A 16827-nucleotide genomic window follows, 5' to 3' on the forward strand; every position below is an offset into this window, starting at 1 on the left:
CCGCTGTGTGAAAGAGAAGCTTTCTCTGAGAAGCTCAGGCCAGAGCCGGGTCAGTGAGACCCATGGCTCCCCTCCCCTTGGGGACAGCCTCAGTGGCCTCGTCAGCAATCAGGGAGCGCACAGCTCGGGCAGACCACCCACAACATCGAAGCTTCTGGCCGGAAGGCACAGCTTCTCTCTGGAGTTACCTGGCCTGGTCACCTCACCAGGTCCTCCTCGGAGAGAAGGCGCAGGAAACCAGCACTGGTTAAATGTACCTGGATCTTTCTAGAGGCACAGTGAAGCCCTCAGCACCTATGAGCTATGTCTGTCGCCGCTTTGTGGACAATGGAGCTGAGGGTCAGAGAGCCCACAATCACATGACTTGTGCCCAAGGAATTACGGCTGGCCACCTCTGGGCAGCTGCAAAACCTACTCATCCCCAGCCTTGCCGCCAGACCAGCCTCATTCAACAGATGCAGAGTGGACACCTCCACAGCCCGCACTGCACTGTTTGAAACGTTTCACACCAGCTAACTCATCTCAACCTCAAAACTGCCAGAACTCAGGAGATAAATATTGTTACCACCTTTGACAGATGCAAAACCCAGGCCCAGAGTGATCAAGTGCGCAGCCAGAGGCTACCAGGCGGTGAGGAGCAGAGGCCCAGAGCCCACGCTCTCAACAGGCTGCCTACAGGTCCCAGACCTGGCTCCTGCCCTGTCCTGACACTCCCAGCTCTGCAGACTGTGAAGTCAAGTGCAGTCTTCACTGTCACACTGGTGCCCCGAGCTCTGCACCCACAGCCAGGCCCTCTCCCTCCCCAACCCGTGGCTCTCCGAGGCCGTCAAGATGTAAAAAGTCGAGCTCTGCACCCACAGCCAGGCCCTCTCCCTCCCCAACCCATGGGCTCTCCGAGGCTGTCAAGATGTAAAAAGTATTCCTTGTGCCCCTCATGGACTCCCTTAGATGAGTGAAGGAAGCTCTTTCCTGGATTTATCCCTGGGAGTGACACTGTGTCACCACCCTCCAGCCAGAAAGTCAACACTCCTGGCGTTGAGCATGGTGGCCTGGAACTCTCTAGAACACCTCAGGCTCAATAGGAGGTGCAGGGGACTGCATTCCGTGCTAAGCTCCAGACACTGGAGTGAGTGCGAATTCCCGGGCCCTCTCCCTGGCCAGGCTGACGTGTGTGCTGCAGGACTGCAAGGAGCACAACCAGGAGACAGGGAAGGGCGGCGCATGGCTCTGATGAAACTGACAGGACCCCACTTGGGCTTCAGGATCTAAACCCTAATGAGTTATTTGTACAAAATGATAAATAGCTAACCTCTGCAACACATAAAGCACTTGCTTAAGAAAAGGGATCAAAACTGCCCCAAACATAGAGACAGATCATGAGAGAATCAGCACACACGGAGAAAATAGTTCAAACCCTGTTGGTCACCAAAGAAGCCCAAGTTCCTGTGGCTTTAGCGCTGCTGCCAGGATGCAGGGCAGTCCCTGCGTAGCTGAGGGGGCAAGATGCAGCCCAGGGGCAAAACCACAGCTGCAATCTACTCTGGGGAATCGCCCCAACAAACAGCCAGGGGCATCCCTTGCTCAAGGACATTGTCAGGTACAGGTTAGCTGGAAAGCTGCTGAGACCTCGGGTGTGTGAGTGAGTGATCCCAGATCTGCTGGGCATCAGCATGGCAACCCACGCACTCAAGACTGCCTCACCTCTCCTGACGGAAGTGACACTCCTCACGTCCAGCTCCAGCTTCTGCACCAAGGCGCTGGGGTCTATCTTGGTCCTGGCAAAGATGTTGGTGTTGATGAACGCCCAGTCCTAATGTCCCCAACAAAAAAGGAAGGAAAAGAAAGGTGTGAGACTTGTTCTGTGGTTTCCGAGGGAAGTTAAAGGTGAGGAGAAGACGGAGGACAAGAACCCGGATTCCCTAGCTTCTCTGCCTGGGAGGACCTGAGGGGAACAAGCCTCACCTCCCAGAGCAGGAGCCTCCGGTCCCAGAGCTCCAGGGCGCCCAGGCCCACCTGCCCCCTGCCTAAAATCACCAGACGGGCTTTAGGAGTCAGGACCAGTATCTCAAGAACCAAATTTCCTGCCCAACCGTTTCATCTTACTGTTTCTACAACATCCTCCTGTGCCGCAGAAGAAACCTGCAGCTGAGCAGATGAAGGAGAGGCAGCTCCCAGCCTGCCGGCCCCTTCAGCTCACAATGACCACACCCCATCAGAACCAGTCATCTCAGCGGCCCCTCTGCCAGGTCTCCTTCTGAGCCACACTCATCCCTACATGAAGATTTCAGCTCCTCCAAGTCAGCTGTCGACCACACTGTAAGACAGAACCCCCAGTCCCTGACCCCCGTGCTGCCTGGCCCATTCACGTGCAGGCCTCGCTGACCTTGGCAGGGAAGGCAGCATCAACCTCAACAGAGGTTTCTGAGGGGTGTCAGAATACGCCACCCCAAAACATGTCACTTTGGCAAAAGAATTATTTTGAGCTAAAGGCACTTAAAAATATAGCAGGTACCAAGAGGGCACATTAACCCCCTCCCTGTTTTTCCTGAAAGAAGATAAAATCCCCATATGGAAGATGCCCTCTTACACCAGAAGGAAAGTGACATTCTTATCATCAGGGACGGATGAGAGGAGCCAAAAGCACCCTGTACAGACACACCTGGTGAACACAACCCCTCCCCTCCTGCAGCCTGCCTCCCCGAGCAGTTTAGTTTTCCACAATCACCTCCATTCAACCTCTTACCCTCTCACAGAAGCACAAAGGTCTTCCACTTCCTTGTCTTCATTTCCCTATGAGGCTCCCATGTCACATAAAACTTCAACAAATGTGTATGCTTTTCTCCTGTTTATCTGTTTTACGTGAGTCTAAATCTCAGGCCCAATCTGAAAACCCTGAAGGTAGAGGTAAAATGTGGCCTCCCTCACATTACAGAGGAGACAAGGTGCGGGTGAGGCAGAAGGCAGCTAGGGCACCAAGAGGTGCCGGGCTGGACTGCAGCTCCCCAGGCGCCCTCACCCACAGCACGTGAGGGAAAAACCCTCGGTCTTGGGGGGTTACGTGGCAGGGACAATAAAGTCGGTACATGGGAAAATATCAGACTCGAAGAGCAACAGTGCTGGAGACCAGGGCAGCCTTCAAATGGGTGGGCAGGTGGCTGAGGCAGCACAGGTAGGCTGAGGCCTCACAGGCAAACAGGGCCCAGGTGGGGACAAGGGGTGGAGCGTGCAGCCTTCCAGATCATGAATGTACGTTGGTATATGGCATACGACTGCTTTTCCCACCGTACCTGGGACATTCTCCATGGTGGCACTTTATACCTCATTAATGCATATTTCTGGAGCTTAATATAAAAAATGCTGTTACATCATTTGAATGTCTTTCAAGGATTACAACGTCATTGTCTGATTAGACACTAGAAATCCTTTTTACCTGTCTATTCCATATTCAAGTTCAATGACTACATTTTCCATATATACAAGTTCTATCTGTTGCTTTTATCTTCAAATTTGCCATGTCTTTTTAACGGCTCTGTTCCTTTCTATGATTCCTGAATTATGTCTTTCCCATTTTCAGACACACTTATTTTTTAGTTTCTGTCTGACAATTCTATTTTCTAATTTCCACCCCAGGCAGGGACATCAGAACACTGGGTCCCGCTCAGTCCCACCTCAGCCACCAGCACGGCGCAGGGCCAAGACGACTAGGGGCACACCCCTCTCCTGCTAGTAGAGAAAGATGTCACCTGAGAAGCTGAAGCTGCTCCTGCCCCATCTCTGGTGTCCTGACATGGAGCTCCCGCCCAGGAAAGGCGGACTGCAAAAAAGAACTCCACAGCTCCGCCAGAGGGGACTCACTTCGTCTGCAGCTCCTGTGAGGGCTCTCACGCCTAAGGGTGTTGTTGACCAGGAAGGAGCTCTGGGTGGTGACGGGTGCAGAGGGCAGGGTGCCCAAGGCTCCTGGGTAGACGGTAAGCCCCTCTGACCCAGGAACAACTCCCAGGAAGTCGCATCCCTGGCAGTCTGGAGGCTGTGCGCGTGTTCACGGATGCGCCCTCCCAGGAGTGAGAAGAGGGACTCTGTAAGCTACTAGTCCTTGGCTGTGCCTCTCTGAGGACAGAAGGGAGGTCAAAAATATGCACACGCTGAACCTGACAGCCACCTCCAAGCCGGAGGTATCCAGTGGTAAAGGGCAAAAACCCACTGGCCAAGGAGGTGTTAAGAACAATTGCTGACCAGTAAAGAGCTTAAGTAGATCCAAGTAGCCAGGCTAAAAGATAAACAGAGGAAGGAGAAAAAAAAAACAACAACAACAAGGGGGCACATCAGAGGCTACACACAGCTGGAAGGGGACGAGGAGAGAGGTCACACAGTTCAGTGCCAGATCAATAAAGTAATCAAGCAAATACTAATCCCTGGTTGCTACAGGACTATCCAAAACGCCCAATTTTCCACAAAAAGTGATACATTCAAAGAACTAGGAAAGCATGAGCCAAGTAACAGAAACTGCTTTGAGGGGCCCACATGTAAAGAATTCAGAGTAGCCTTTACAAATACTTCCGAGGACTAACAGAGACCATCGTCTAAAGAACTAAAAGCTATAATGACATTCTCACATCAAAAAGAAAACATCAGTCAAGAGAAATTATTTTTAAAAGGAGGAGGAACAGGAGGAGAGAAATAAAGTCAATTCTGGGGTCAAAAAAAATGAAAAATTTCACTGGAGGGGTTCAAAAGTAGCTCTGGGCTGGGAGAACATGTAAACTTGAATTAAGAGAGAGATTATGCCATCTGAAGAAAAGAGAAAAACTGAATGAACAGCGCCTTAGAGCACTGTGGGACACCATCAAGCACGACGTACATCTTTATAATGGAAGTATCTGAAAGAGAGGAGTGACAGAAAAAGGCAGAAAAAATTCTCAAGGAAATAATGGTTGAAAACTTGCCAACGTAATGAAAAACATTAACGTACATATGCAAGAAGCTCAGTAAACTCCACGCAAAATAAATACAAAGAGATCTACACCAAGACACATCGGTCAAAATATTTAAGGCAAAAGTTAAGAAAAAAAATTCTGAAAGCAGTAATTCCTTTCACGTGCAGTGTCTGGAACAAAGACAGAAGGTAGATTCGTGCTTGCCTAGGGCTGAGTGGGATGGGGAGACAGGCAGCTGCCTGCTAAAGAGAGCGGGGTCTCTCCTGAGTTTGCTCTCCGTCCTTCTCTAATCCTGGGAACGTCCTTTCCTTTCCTGGGAGCTCAGTGCGATTCAGGAACCTCTGAGGTGCGCGTGGCAACCCTGGACCGCAGCGGGAGGTTCCTGGCTCTGTCCCCGCCCCGGGAGCGGCGCGAGTCCATGTGCCCAGGACTGCAGCGCAGAGCGGAGCCTCGGAGTTAGCCACGCTTCGCGAAGCAAGAAAGTCGCGTCTGTCGCGCAGCAAACGCTCGCAGAGCCCGAGACCCCTGCCGGAGGCGAAGCCCCGCAGCTCACCCGCCCTCGGACCCACGCGGCGGCCCCCGGCCCGCGCCTCCCCCACTCACCTTCCCCGCGGCCGAGGCCGGCGGAGGGGCCGCCTCCGGAGCAGGAGGCGCGGGGCCGGGGGCGGCCTCCCCCTTGGGCCTCACGGCAGCCTGGTGCACTCTGGCGCGCAGCCCCCTCACTTTCCCCATCTTCCCCGCAGAGATCGGCGAACGCACGGAGCGTCTCCCGGAAGCTGGTCCTGCGCTCTCGCCGCCCGACGGAAACAGGAGCGGCGGCTGCCGGGATCCGCGCGGGCGCCGGAAGTACCCGGAAGCAGCTCGGGCGGGCGCAGGGTCGGGGATGTAGGGTTGCAGCGCTGTGCCTTTCACCGACGCCCCGGGGAGAAACAGACCGGAGGACGGGGATGGCGCGGAGCGCGAGAAACAGTGAGTTTCTGTCTAGATCGTGGGGTACCCAGGGGGGTGGGTCCGAGGTCGGGGATGGAGAGGACGCGACCCCCGCGGCAGTCGAGCTGGCCTTTTAAAAATTCTATGTTTGAGGAGTCTCCCGCTGTCGCCCAGGCTGGAGCGCAATGGCGCGAAATCGACTCACTGCAGCCTCGACCTCCAAGACTCGAGCGATCCTCCCGCCTCAGCCTCTCGAGTAGGTGAGACCACCGGGGGGCACCGCCACGCCCGGCTAATTTTTATTAATGTTTTTCTAGAGCCAGGATCTTGCTGTGTAGCCCAGACTGGTCTTGAACTCCTGGACTTCAGCAATCCTCCCTCCTCGGCCCCCAAAGCGCTGGGATTGAGAGCATGAGCCACACTGCGCCTGGCCAAGCTAGTCCATTTTGACTGACCTTCACTTCATGTCAATTTATTTTTTACTTTTCGATTTATTTATTTTTACTAAATTTATTTTTATTTTTAATTATTTATAAATTTAATTATATATTATATTATATATTATATATTAACATAAAAATAATTTACTATTTATATTTAAAATTATTTAAAAATAAATTTAAATTTATTTTTACTATTCAATTTAGTCCTCAGAACAGTTCCTTAGAATTGTGTATTACTCAGTTTACATGGGAAACATAGCCTCCAGGTAACGGGCTGGGTCCTGTGCTGGTAATGGGAGCCCTGCTTGTCTGACTGCTTGCACCCCCTGCTGTCTATGCTGGGCGCCCTGGGGTGCATTAGAGAAGAGACCCGAAGATGCAATGCCTGTCCTCAAGGAGCCCATTGTTCTCACGGGGACACAAAGCTGACACATCAAGAACAAACTATGGAACGGACTGTGGTTGGGGGCCATGAAGGAAGGCTGCCAAGTCCGGGCCCAGCCAGGTAGCGGCCACACCTCTACCCTGCTTCCCAACACTGGGCACTAGCACTTGCCTGCCCAGGACCCGCAGTGAAAACCCACCCATACAAAATGCACTTTGAAGAAGAGTAGCGGGTCCCAGGCAGAGCCAGGGCCACCTCTCAGAAAGGACCTCAAGTTTCTCGCCCAACTGAGAGATGGACAGATGACCACACAAGCCACTCGCAGCCCAAGGTTATAGACTAGGATATATTCAAGGCTCTGCAACTGGCTTGAAGTCGTGTCTACTAACATATTCGAAGACCTATGGAGCATTCACAAATCGTTCTTTTTACCCTCCAACTGGATGTGTTCACAGCCAGTCTACCTAGGAATGCTGTTGGCTGTGAAAACTCCGGAGATGAAAACTCCAGAGGCTGGTGTCTTTAGAGTTCCGTCAGGGTGCCTTCAGCATCTGAGCCCAGCGACTCTTGAGGTGAAAATGTTCATCTTTTTTTTTTTTTTTTTTTGTGAGACAGTCTCACTCTGTCGCCCGGGCTGGAGTGCAGTGGCATGATCTCAAAGTACTCATCTTTATGTACTTTTGGATGCCAGTGAATGTCTATTGTTTTAGCCACCTGGATCACTTTACCTGTTAACCATTCCAATGTGAGTTTACTTCATGGGATTGTCCCTGTTTTTAAAGAACATTCTGGCCAGGCGTGGTGGCTCACGCCTGTAATCCCAGCACTTTGGGAGGCCGAGGCGGGCAGATCACCTGAGGTCGGGAGTCTGAGACCAGCCTGACCAATGTGGAGAAACCCCGTCTGTATTAAAAATGCAAAATTAGTCAGGTGTGGTGGCGCATGCCTGTAATCCCAGCTACTCGGAGACTGAGGCAGGAGAGTCACTTGAACCCGGAAGGCAGAGATTGTGGTGACCCGAGATTGCGCCATTGCACTCTGCCCTGGGCAACAAGAGCAAAACTCCGTCTCAAAAAAAAAAAAAGAAAAAATCTATATGATTTAAAGATCAGCCTCCTCTTCCACGGCAAGCCCAGTATTTGCTATGGTTTGAATGCCAGTACCCTCTGAAACTCATGTTGAAATTTAATTGCTGTCATACCACTCCCATATTAAGATGTAGCACCTTTAAGAGGTGATTAGGCCACGAGGACCCTACCGTCAGGAATGGGTTAATGTTGTTATCATGGGAGTGGGTTTGTTATTAAAGTATTTTTTATAAAAGGACTAGTCCTGTCCCCCTTTTGACACACTCTTGCCCTCTCTTTGCTGTTCCACCGTGGGATGACACAGCAAGAAGGCCCTTGCCAGTTGCCAGCCCTTCAGTCTTGGACTTCCCAGTCTCCAGAACCATGAGCCAATGCATTTCTGTTCATTATATAAATTACCTAGTCTGTGGTATTCTGTTATAGCAGCACAAAGCAGAGTAAGACAGAGACAAAGATACTCACCTGCACCAAGGTGGAAGCTTCAAAAGAAGCCATTCATGTATGGGGTGGTGCTGCAGAAAGACCACAGTGGAGAATCCCTCACCAGTAAGGAACTGTGTTAATCAGGTAACTAATTAATTAAAAAAAAAAAATTTAAGAGACAGGGTCTCACTCTGTTGCCCAGGCTGGAACAGTGGTGCAATCATAGCTCACTAACGGTGACCTCCTGGGCTCAAGTGATCCTCCCACCTCAGCCTCCTGAATAGCTGGGAACACAGGCATGTGCCACCACACCTGGCTAATTTATTTGTTTATTTATTTACTTATTATTATTATTATTATTATTTTTGCAGAGACAATCTCCCTGTGTTGCCCAGGCTGGTCTTAAACTCCTGGGCTCAAGCAGTCCTCCCACTTCAGCCTCCCAAAATGCTGAGATGACAGGCGTGAGCCACTGCATCTGGCCCCAGATTTTCGTTTTTAAAAAAGCAGCATATGTGTATGATACTGTAGGGGAGGCAAATATCCACCTTCCTCCTCTTAGGGTCCTGGCTGGGCCTGGGAACTAAGTTGAAAGCAGATGGATTAAACAGGAGAAATGTATACAAATTTAATGTCACCTTCATGTGACACAGGACCCTGCTAAGGAAGCAAAGACCCAAGGAAGTGACGAAACCTATGTGTTTTTGCAGGAGGTTGAACAAAGAGGCAGTTATGGAAAAGTAAACCGTGTGGGGAGGCTTAAGAACAACAGGAATTACTTTAATTACTTCAATGTCTGTACAGAATTCTGTCGGCTATGATGTGCTTCCCTGTAAAGGAATATTTCTTTGCCCGGTACAGGGAGGGCATCTTTCTTTTCTTTCTTTTTTTTTTTTTTAAGATAGTCTCTGTCACCCAGGCTTGAGTGCAGTGATGCGATCTCGGCTCACTGCAACCTCTGCTGCCCAGGTTCAAGCGATTCTCGTGCCTCAGGAGAATCTCAGTAGCTGAGATTACAGGCACCTGCCACCGTGCTCGGCTAATTTTTGTATTTTTAGTAGACACAGGGTTTCACCATATTGGTCAGGCTGGTCTTGAACTCATGACCTCATGATCCACCCGCCTCGGTCTCCCAAAGTGCTGGGATTATAGGCGTGAGCCACTGCACCCGGCCGGGAAGGCATCTTTCACATGGGCATTTTTTTTTAAAATTATTATTATACTTTTTAAGTTCTAGCGTACATGTGCATAACGTGCAGGTTTGTTACATATGTATGCTTGTGCCATGTTGGTGTGCTGCACCCATCAACTCGTCAGCACCCATCAATTCATCATTTATATCATGTATAACTCCCCAGTGCAATCCCTCCCCCCTCCCCCCTCCCCCCTCCCCATGATAGGCCCCAGTGTGTGATGTTCCCCTTCCCGAGTCCAAGTGATCTTATTGTTCAGTTCCCATCTATGAGTGAGAACATGCGGTGTTTGGTTTTCTGTTCTTGTGATAGTTTGCTAAGAATGATGGTTTCCAGCTGCATCCATGTCCCTACAAAGGACAGAAACTCATCCTTTTTTATGGCTGCATAGTATTCCATGGTGTATATGTGCCACATTTTCTTAATCCAGTCTGTCACTGATGGACATTTGGGCTGATTCCAAGTCTTTGCTATTGTGAATAGTGCCGCAATAAACATACGTGTGCATGTGCCTTTATAGCAGCATGATTTATGATCCTTTGGGTATATACCCAGTAGTGGGATGGCTGGGTCATATGGTACATCTAGTTCTAGATCCTTGAGGAATCGCCATACTGTTTTCCATAATGGTTGAACTAGTTTACAATCCCACCAACAGTGTAAAAGTGTTCCTATTTCTCCACATCCTCTCCAGCACATGTTGTTTCCTGACTTTTTAATGATTGCCATTCTAACTGGTGTGAGATGGTATCTCATTGTGGTTTTGATTTGCATCTCTCTGATGGCCAGTGGTGATGAGCATTTTTTCATGTGTCTGTTGGCTGTATGAATGTCTTCTTTTGAGAAATGTGTGTTCACATCCTTTGCCCACTTTTTGATGGGGTTGTTTGTTTTTTTTCTTGTAAATTTGTTTGAGTTCCTTGTAGGTTCTGGATATTAGCCCTTTGTCAGATGAGTAGATTGAAAAAATTTTTTCCCATTCTGTAGGTTGCCTGTTCACTCTGATGGTAGTTTCTTTTGCTGTGCAGAAGCTCTTTAGTTTAATTAGATCCCATTTGTCAGTTTTGGCTTTTGCTGCCGTTGCTTTTGGTGTTTTAGACATGAAGTCCTACACATGGGCATTTTTATCTCCTGTCTTCAGGAAGAAAAGGAGAGATTCAGTGATGCTCTTGCAGGTGCCGTCTTTCAAGTGCCTTAAGTAGAAGTGATTCTCACGTCAAAGTCACAGAGTCAGCCACCCTTCGATCCCAATGGAAACATCCTAAAAGCTGTTTACAGTGAACAGTTTCCCTTCCTCCCCTGACCCCAGACCCTAGTTCCCTGCCCACTTGAAACCATGATTACAGGTTTCCTGTCGCCATCCTAGAGACTTTTATACAAAGAGAGTTTTATCTATGAGAAAATATTTTTCAGTGATCCTGTTCTTCACACCAATTAAACCGACTTCCCTGATCCACACCTGGCTTCTCTCACATCATAAAGATCTTACTGTTTGCCCCTCACTCCCCCTGGCACTCCATAGTGGCTGCAGAGGACACTGGATATGGCCGTGGCTCCATCAGTTCCCATGTGGCTTGTTCCCTGTCTCCTGCTGTAACTGACATGCTGGCATGCGCATTGCCTAATACATACAAACAGAAGCTTTCCAAAGAGAGAAGTCTCAGGAAATTCATGGTGAAATGTTTGGCAGTTGGTGTATATAAAAAGCTCAGGCCTGCTGCTCCCTTCCTGTTGTACCCAGGAGTGGCCAGAAGGCTTCTCTCCGGGCCTCATGGGGGGAAACACTGGTCTCATGAAAGACCTGGGTCCTGCCCATCAGGACCAAAGCGGCATGTGCGAGGACGCTGCGGGCCAAGAGACGACAGCGATACAAACCCCAGCCCCAGTCTTGCAGCTGACCTTGCAGGTGACACCCTGCCCGGCTGTCCCGGTGCAGCTGAACATCAGGGGCCTCTGCTGGACAAAAACTCCGAGTCCACACTCTGACCCCAGGGGCTGGGGCTGGTAGGTGACACGTTGCACTCTCATTCTGGATTCTGCTGCCTCTTTCTGATCAACAGGTGAAGCCTCAGCATGCAGAGAGGGGGCTAGGAGAGGCCCCTGCAGACATGCTGGGCCTCGTGGTGCCTCACGGCTGTCCAGAACCAAACCACACGGTGCTGCTTTGCCCCAGCCATGGCCAGTGGTGAAAGGGACAGAGGGAATCACTGACGCCTGCAGGGATGCTCGGACCCCTCAGGAAGGCTGCCCAGGTGCCCACCTTCAGGGAGACCCACAGATGCCCCATGCTGGAGGGGCACAGTATGAGTGGCCGGATCCTTGCAGAGCCAGTGCTGGGCTTGGACCCTGCAGATGCAGGGGGTGCTCCAGGGAGGGTCTCCATGGACTCCAAGCCTGCCTCCGTCCTGGACTGTCTCCTGCCTCTGCCCTGGACTGTCTCCTGCTCTCTCCTCTCTGCCCCTGGAGTGGTGTGTGCTGGCTCTAGGTCAGTAGGAGGCGTCATTCAGAAATGGCTTTCAGCTTGCCGCCCCGACCACATCTCTGTTTCAGGACCACTTCTACAAGAGGGGATGCTGCTGTGGCTGCATCAGTTTCAGCCCTCTCCCTGCCCCGAGACGTCCCAGAGAGCGGCTGGGTGCTCACAGTTCCCGTTAGGCCATCAGAGGAAGATCAAAGATCAACCCTCCCCCATGGGCCCTTGCCTGCCAGGTGGGCTCCCTGCCTGTCTCCCGGCCCCCAAGAGCTCCACAGACTCTGCCGATGGCTGCTTTGAAGGAGGGAGGGGGTTTTCTGATTCTCTGGATATCCCTGGGACTGGGGCTATGGGCTGAGCCATGGGAGAGCCAGCCCAGTTCCCTGGGGGTTGGGGGCTGTGCCCCTCCATCCCTTAGTAAAAATACAGCAACTCCCAACTCAGAGTCAAGGGTCAATAGTCAGAAAACCTTGGTGCAGCCTGGGACAGGCGTAGAGGTCTCAGCAGAGCTGCCCAGGAGCAAGACCTAGGATCTAGCAGAGAACTATGTAGTCACCCCCGAGAGGCCGGGCTCTCTTCCTGAGTTCCAGGCCTAGGGTGGGGGTGGTTGTGGGTTCTGACACTCTGTTCCCCTACGTGATGGGTCTCTCCCACTTGGCTCCTCCCACTCGCTTCCCTTCTGTGGAGAAGCCTGTCCAGGTATCACTGCCTCCAGGAAGCTGTGTCTGATTTCTCCAGTTGAACAGTGAGACTTGCCACACCTCACATGCTCGCTCTTGTCACTGGAATTATAACCACAGGTTTTCCTGTATCCTGGAGGACAAGGATGAGGGTTTCCACTTGAGCCTCCCTGGTGGAGCCCAGCTCCTGACATACCTGGTGAAAGTTCTCAAAAAGAAGAACATGGAGGAGGAATGTGGATAACAACCCTGGCTGCCTGCGTATTCTCAGCTAGGAAGATGTAATGGTGAATGGCCTGCCTGTGTCACAGCTCTGACTCAAGCCCAGGCCCTGGGTTCCGGCCCGAGCCTGAGTACTAGGTCCAGAGCCACACAGCGCCAGGCCACATCCGCCTCACCTGGGATCCTACGTGGGGTACAGTCTGCGGCCCCACCCAGACCTGCTCAGTGAAAGACCCCATGGCAGGACTCAGCCACCTGTGGTTTCCAATCCTCCAGTGGGTTCCTAGGTATGAAGACCACCGATGAGAGGCTGAACTGGCAGGAGCCTGTCTCTAGCCCCTCCTCGCCCCAGCCTGGCCCTGCCTCAGAGGCGGCACCCAGGACGTGGCCATGACCCGTGGACTCCACTCAATCCCTCTTCTCCAGGAGCCATGCAAAGTGTCAGCCAGCCAGGCCTCCAGAAGGCAGTCGTCACCTTTGAGGCATTGCGGTGTCAGTCGTGCAACTGCCAAGTGCCAGCACATGGCCCATGTCCAGTGCTCAGTAGCAGGGAGCCATGACCTGGCAAAGATTCCAGGCTCAAAGGCGCACCTGGGGGCCCTGGCGTCCGGGTGGCTCAACTTTGCGGGCACATCTGCCTCCTTCCAGATCTCCCATGCTCACCTCTGGACAGGGAGGGAAGGCTCTGCCCCGCCCTTCCTTCCCTCAGCTCCGCCAGTGCAGGCTGGGCAGCCTGGGCTTTAGAGCTGGCTTCTGCCCACACTTTCTCCTTGAAAGAAGAACGAGGCTGAGGCTGCCAAACGCATCTCAGGTGCTTTTTTAAAAATCCTGGCCGGCCGGGCGCGGTGGCTCAAGCCTGTAATCCCAGCACTTTGGGAGGCCGAGACGGGCGGATCACGAGGTCAGGAGTTCGAGACCATCCTGGTGAACACGGTGAAACCCCGTCTCTACTAAAAAATACAAAAACTAGCCGGGCGAGGTGGCGGCGCCTGTAGTCCCAGCTACTTGGGAGGCTGAGGCAGGAGAATGGCGTGAACCCGGGAGGCGGAGCTTGCAGTGAGCTGAGATCCCGCCACTGCACTCCAACCTGGGCGACAGAGCAAGACTCCGTCTCAAAAAAAAAAAAAAAAAAAAAAAAAAAAAATCCTGGCCCCCTCTCTCTGTCCCATCCTCCTCCTCAGGGACCTCGTCTCTCTGTGGTTCTCTCCCCACACTCGGTCACTGCCACATTTTCACCTGGGCCTGGCCTTTGTCTCCACCTGAAAATCTTGAAAATCTTGAAATGGATTTCTAGGTCCCTGGGGACTCGGGCAGCACATTCCCCTTCAGAATAAAGGGCGCCCACGGTCCCCCAGCACCTGCCCAAGCCGCGCTCCTAGCTCCCCTTCCTACCCCTGCAGCCCAAGGGCCCCTTCAGCCACCCCCAAGTCCCCACCTGGGCTCCTGCCCCGCCCCTGGCTATCAGCGCCTTCTCCACCCGGGCGCCTCTGCTCACAGAGCCCCCCTCGCTTCCCCTGGGATGGGGGCCAGGCCATGACCCTGAAAGGCTAGCCGTGGTCTTGACCTCCCCTGAGCGCCCTCCCCTCCCTCTCCGTCCCCCGCCCGGCCCCGGCCCCGTCCTCTGCTGCTGGCCTCCGGGCCGCGTCCCGCAGACTGAGCTGTGCGTGGGGGTCCTGGCGGCCTGGGCCCTCCCGCACCAAACCCAGGCGGTCGGAGCCCAGCGGGGATGCGCGAGGTCCTTCTCGGGGCTCCTCAGACCCTTTCTCGAGTCGCCTGAGGGCGCTGCTTCCCCGCGGCCGCCCCTGGTTTCTGCGGAGCCGGGGCCCCAGACTCCGCGCCCGGGAGACCCAGTGAGACCCCGGGGAGGCCGCCGGGGAGGCGCGGCTCTGCTCCCGGGTACCAAACGCACCGGCTGCCCCTTAGGAGGGACGGCGACCTCCACCCACGGCGCCGGCGCCCGCACGGCCGCTCCTCCGGCTCCCGCAGCCTGGACGCCTTCCGAGGCCGCCCAGCCGGGTCCCACGCGCGGCCCCATCCACAGGCCAGGACTGCCTTCCCGGAGCTCGCGGCCCCCAGCCTGGCGGACCCGGCCCCTGACGCCCTCCCAGCCTTCCCCAGCCCGCTCTCGGCCCGCAACCCCCGACGGGTCTGAGTGCGGGTCTCTGGCCCCGGCCTTTCCCGGGGAAGGAAAGCTCCCTTCGCGCGCCCCCAGGGAGCGGCCGGGCTCGGAGCGTGGAAACCCTGCCCGCCGCGGGCCGCAGGTTTTGGGCCAGCTCTGGCCTTCCTGAGCCTCAGTTTCCCCTTCTCTACAATGGGGACGCCGTGGGGTTTTTCTGAGGACCCATAGGGAAAGCTCCAGGAAGCGCCTACGCACAGCGCTTGCTCAGTGGTGGCCCCGGAGCTGGCAAGGAGCAAATGCAACGGAATACGGCCGGGGTCGGGGTGGGGGTCAGGGTCGGGGTCGGGATCGGGGTCAGGGTGGGGGAAGGATCGCAGTAGTGTCCGCGGCGGAGGAGGCTCCGAGCACCAGCCGAGCAGCTCCGGGCAGCGGGGGAGGGGAGGCGGCTTCCTCCTTGGAGACTCACCCTCGTGCCCGGGGGGCACCTCAGGGAAGGAGGCGCCATGCTCCAGGGCACCCGGCTGGGACCTGCCGCAGCCTCTGCACGCAGCGGGCTCCATCCCCCGGGCCACGGATTGGGAGATTGTAGCAGGCGCGAAGCCCACCGCCCAGCCTCTGCCAGGCCTGAGACCCCGGCCACCTCCGGGCAGGTTTCCTGAAGCCCGGGGCCAGGAGAAGGTGAGCGGCTGCCCGTCGGGCGTCGGGGGTCGCCTGCACCGGGGGGACGCGGTGGCACTTGGGTACGGTTGACTCCCAACCTCACCGTCCAACCAAGGGATCGCCCCGGCTGGGCGGGGACCTGGCGCGCCTAGGCCGGGAGGGGACAGCTGGTTTCGGGCGGCCTCTGCCCCAGTGACCTGTAGACTTTGGCTTTGGTTCAGGGACGTCTGGGGTTACAAATGATCGTTTGGCTTCCTGCAGTACTGTTCGCGGTCTGAGCATCTCCAGAACCCGCACATTCCCATAATGAATTTCCGAGAACCCTTACCAAGAATTGGGACGGCGAGGCCGCACCCCACCTGTGTACCTCTGTGCGTAGGGACGGCAGATGGCCCGGTTCCGCCTGTCGGTGCCCCAGGATGCTGCAGGAAGCTCAGATGCAAACTCTTTGGGGCTGCGGAGTTCCCGCATTGGGAAACTCTTGCAATAAAAATAATCTTTTTTTTTTTTTTTTTTTTTTTTTTTTGAGACGGAGTCTCGCTCTGTTGCCCAGGCTGGAGTGCAGTGGCCGGATCTCAGCTCACTGCAAGCTCTGCCTCCCGGGTTTACGCCATTCTCCTGCCTCAGCCTCCTGAGTCGCTGGGACTACAGGCGCCCGCCACCTCGCCCGGCAATTTTTTTTTGTATTTTTTAATAGAGACGGGGTTTCACCGTGTTAGCCAGGGTGGTCTCGATCTCCTGACCTCGTGATCCGCCCGTCTCGGCCTCCCAAAGTGCTGGGATTACAGGTTTGAGCCACCGTGCCCGGCGATAAAAATAATCTTGCTGTAATCCCCAGGGACCATTGAGAGGAAGTGGTGAGGGCCGGGGAGGGGCGGGAGGAAGCGGCTGGGGGCTGAGGTTGCCAAGTCTAGATTTGGGCAAGCGCTGTGCTGGGGTGGGTGGGAAACCGGCTGCGCCCAGCACGGAGCCGCTTCCTGATAGCCCTGGCGGCATCACCCTTGGGTCGGATTCCAGAGCCCGGAGGTCCTTTCAGCTTTCCGTTCCTGTTCCTTACACTCGTCCCTCTCTGCAGTTAGAGAGAGGCAGGCTTCTGGGGTCTGGGTGCTTTCGTTTTGGAGCCATTTAACTTGATTTATAATAACATGCTTTTCTGATTATAAAATTAATGCATGGCTACCATAGGCAATTTGGAAAAGTCAGAAAACAAGTTAACACGTTAAAATCTCCTGGATCCTGTCTTGTGGGGACTGCAGTGAAGCCCAGCCGGCCACCCC

At 53.9% G+C, this 16827-nt stretch overlaps 2 protein-coding genes and 1 pseudogene across 9 annotated transcripts in view; 2 read left to right on the forward strand and 1 right to left on the reverse strand.

The window, feature by feature from the left end:
• The window catches only part of FAM207A (family with sequence similarity 207 member A), a 61255-nt gene extending 45169 nt beyond the window's left edge, over nucleotides 1-16086 (reverse strand). For 5 of the 8 annotated variants that reach the window (XR_004052825.1, XR_004052822.1, XR_004052824.1 and 2 more), the window contains exons 1-2: nucleotides 5538-5722; nucleotides 1702-1810 (exon numbers count right to left, since the gene is read on the reverse strand). Coding sequence is in view for 2 of the 8 variants with exons in the window: in XM_030915588.1 (XP_030771448.1) it covers nucleotides 1702-1810; nucleotides 5538-5666 (238 nt within the window). In the remaining 6 variants the exon portion in view is untranslated. Of the gene's footprint in view, nucleotides 1-1701; nucleotides 1811-5537; nucleotides 5723-15356 lie in introns of those variants that run through there. The other 3 variants (XM_030915591.1, XM_030915590.1, XM_030915589.1) reach the window with 3 other exon arrangements.
• On the forward strand, nucleotides 7675-12256 carry LOC104659960 (annotated as a pseudogene).
• ITGB2 (integrin subunit beta 2) overlaps nucleotides 15442-16827 on the forward strand; it is a 48874-nt gene continuing 47488 nt past the window's right edge. Inside the window, exon 1 of the mRNA XM_010360153.2 lies at nucleotides 15442-15568. The gene's annotated coding sequence lies outside the window, so the exon portion shown is untranslated. The remainder of the gene's footprint in view (nucleotides 15569-16827) is intronic.

Source organism: Rhinopithecus roxellana, chromosome 13, assembly GCF_007565055.1.
Source record: "Rhinopithecus roxellana isolate Shanxi Qingling chromosome 13, ASM756505v1, whole genome shotgun sequence".
Classification (NCBI taxonomy): Eukaryota; Metazoa; Chordata; class Mammalia; order Primates; family Cercopithecidae; genus Rhinopithecus; species Rhinopithecus roxellana.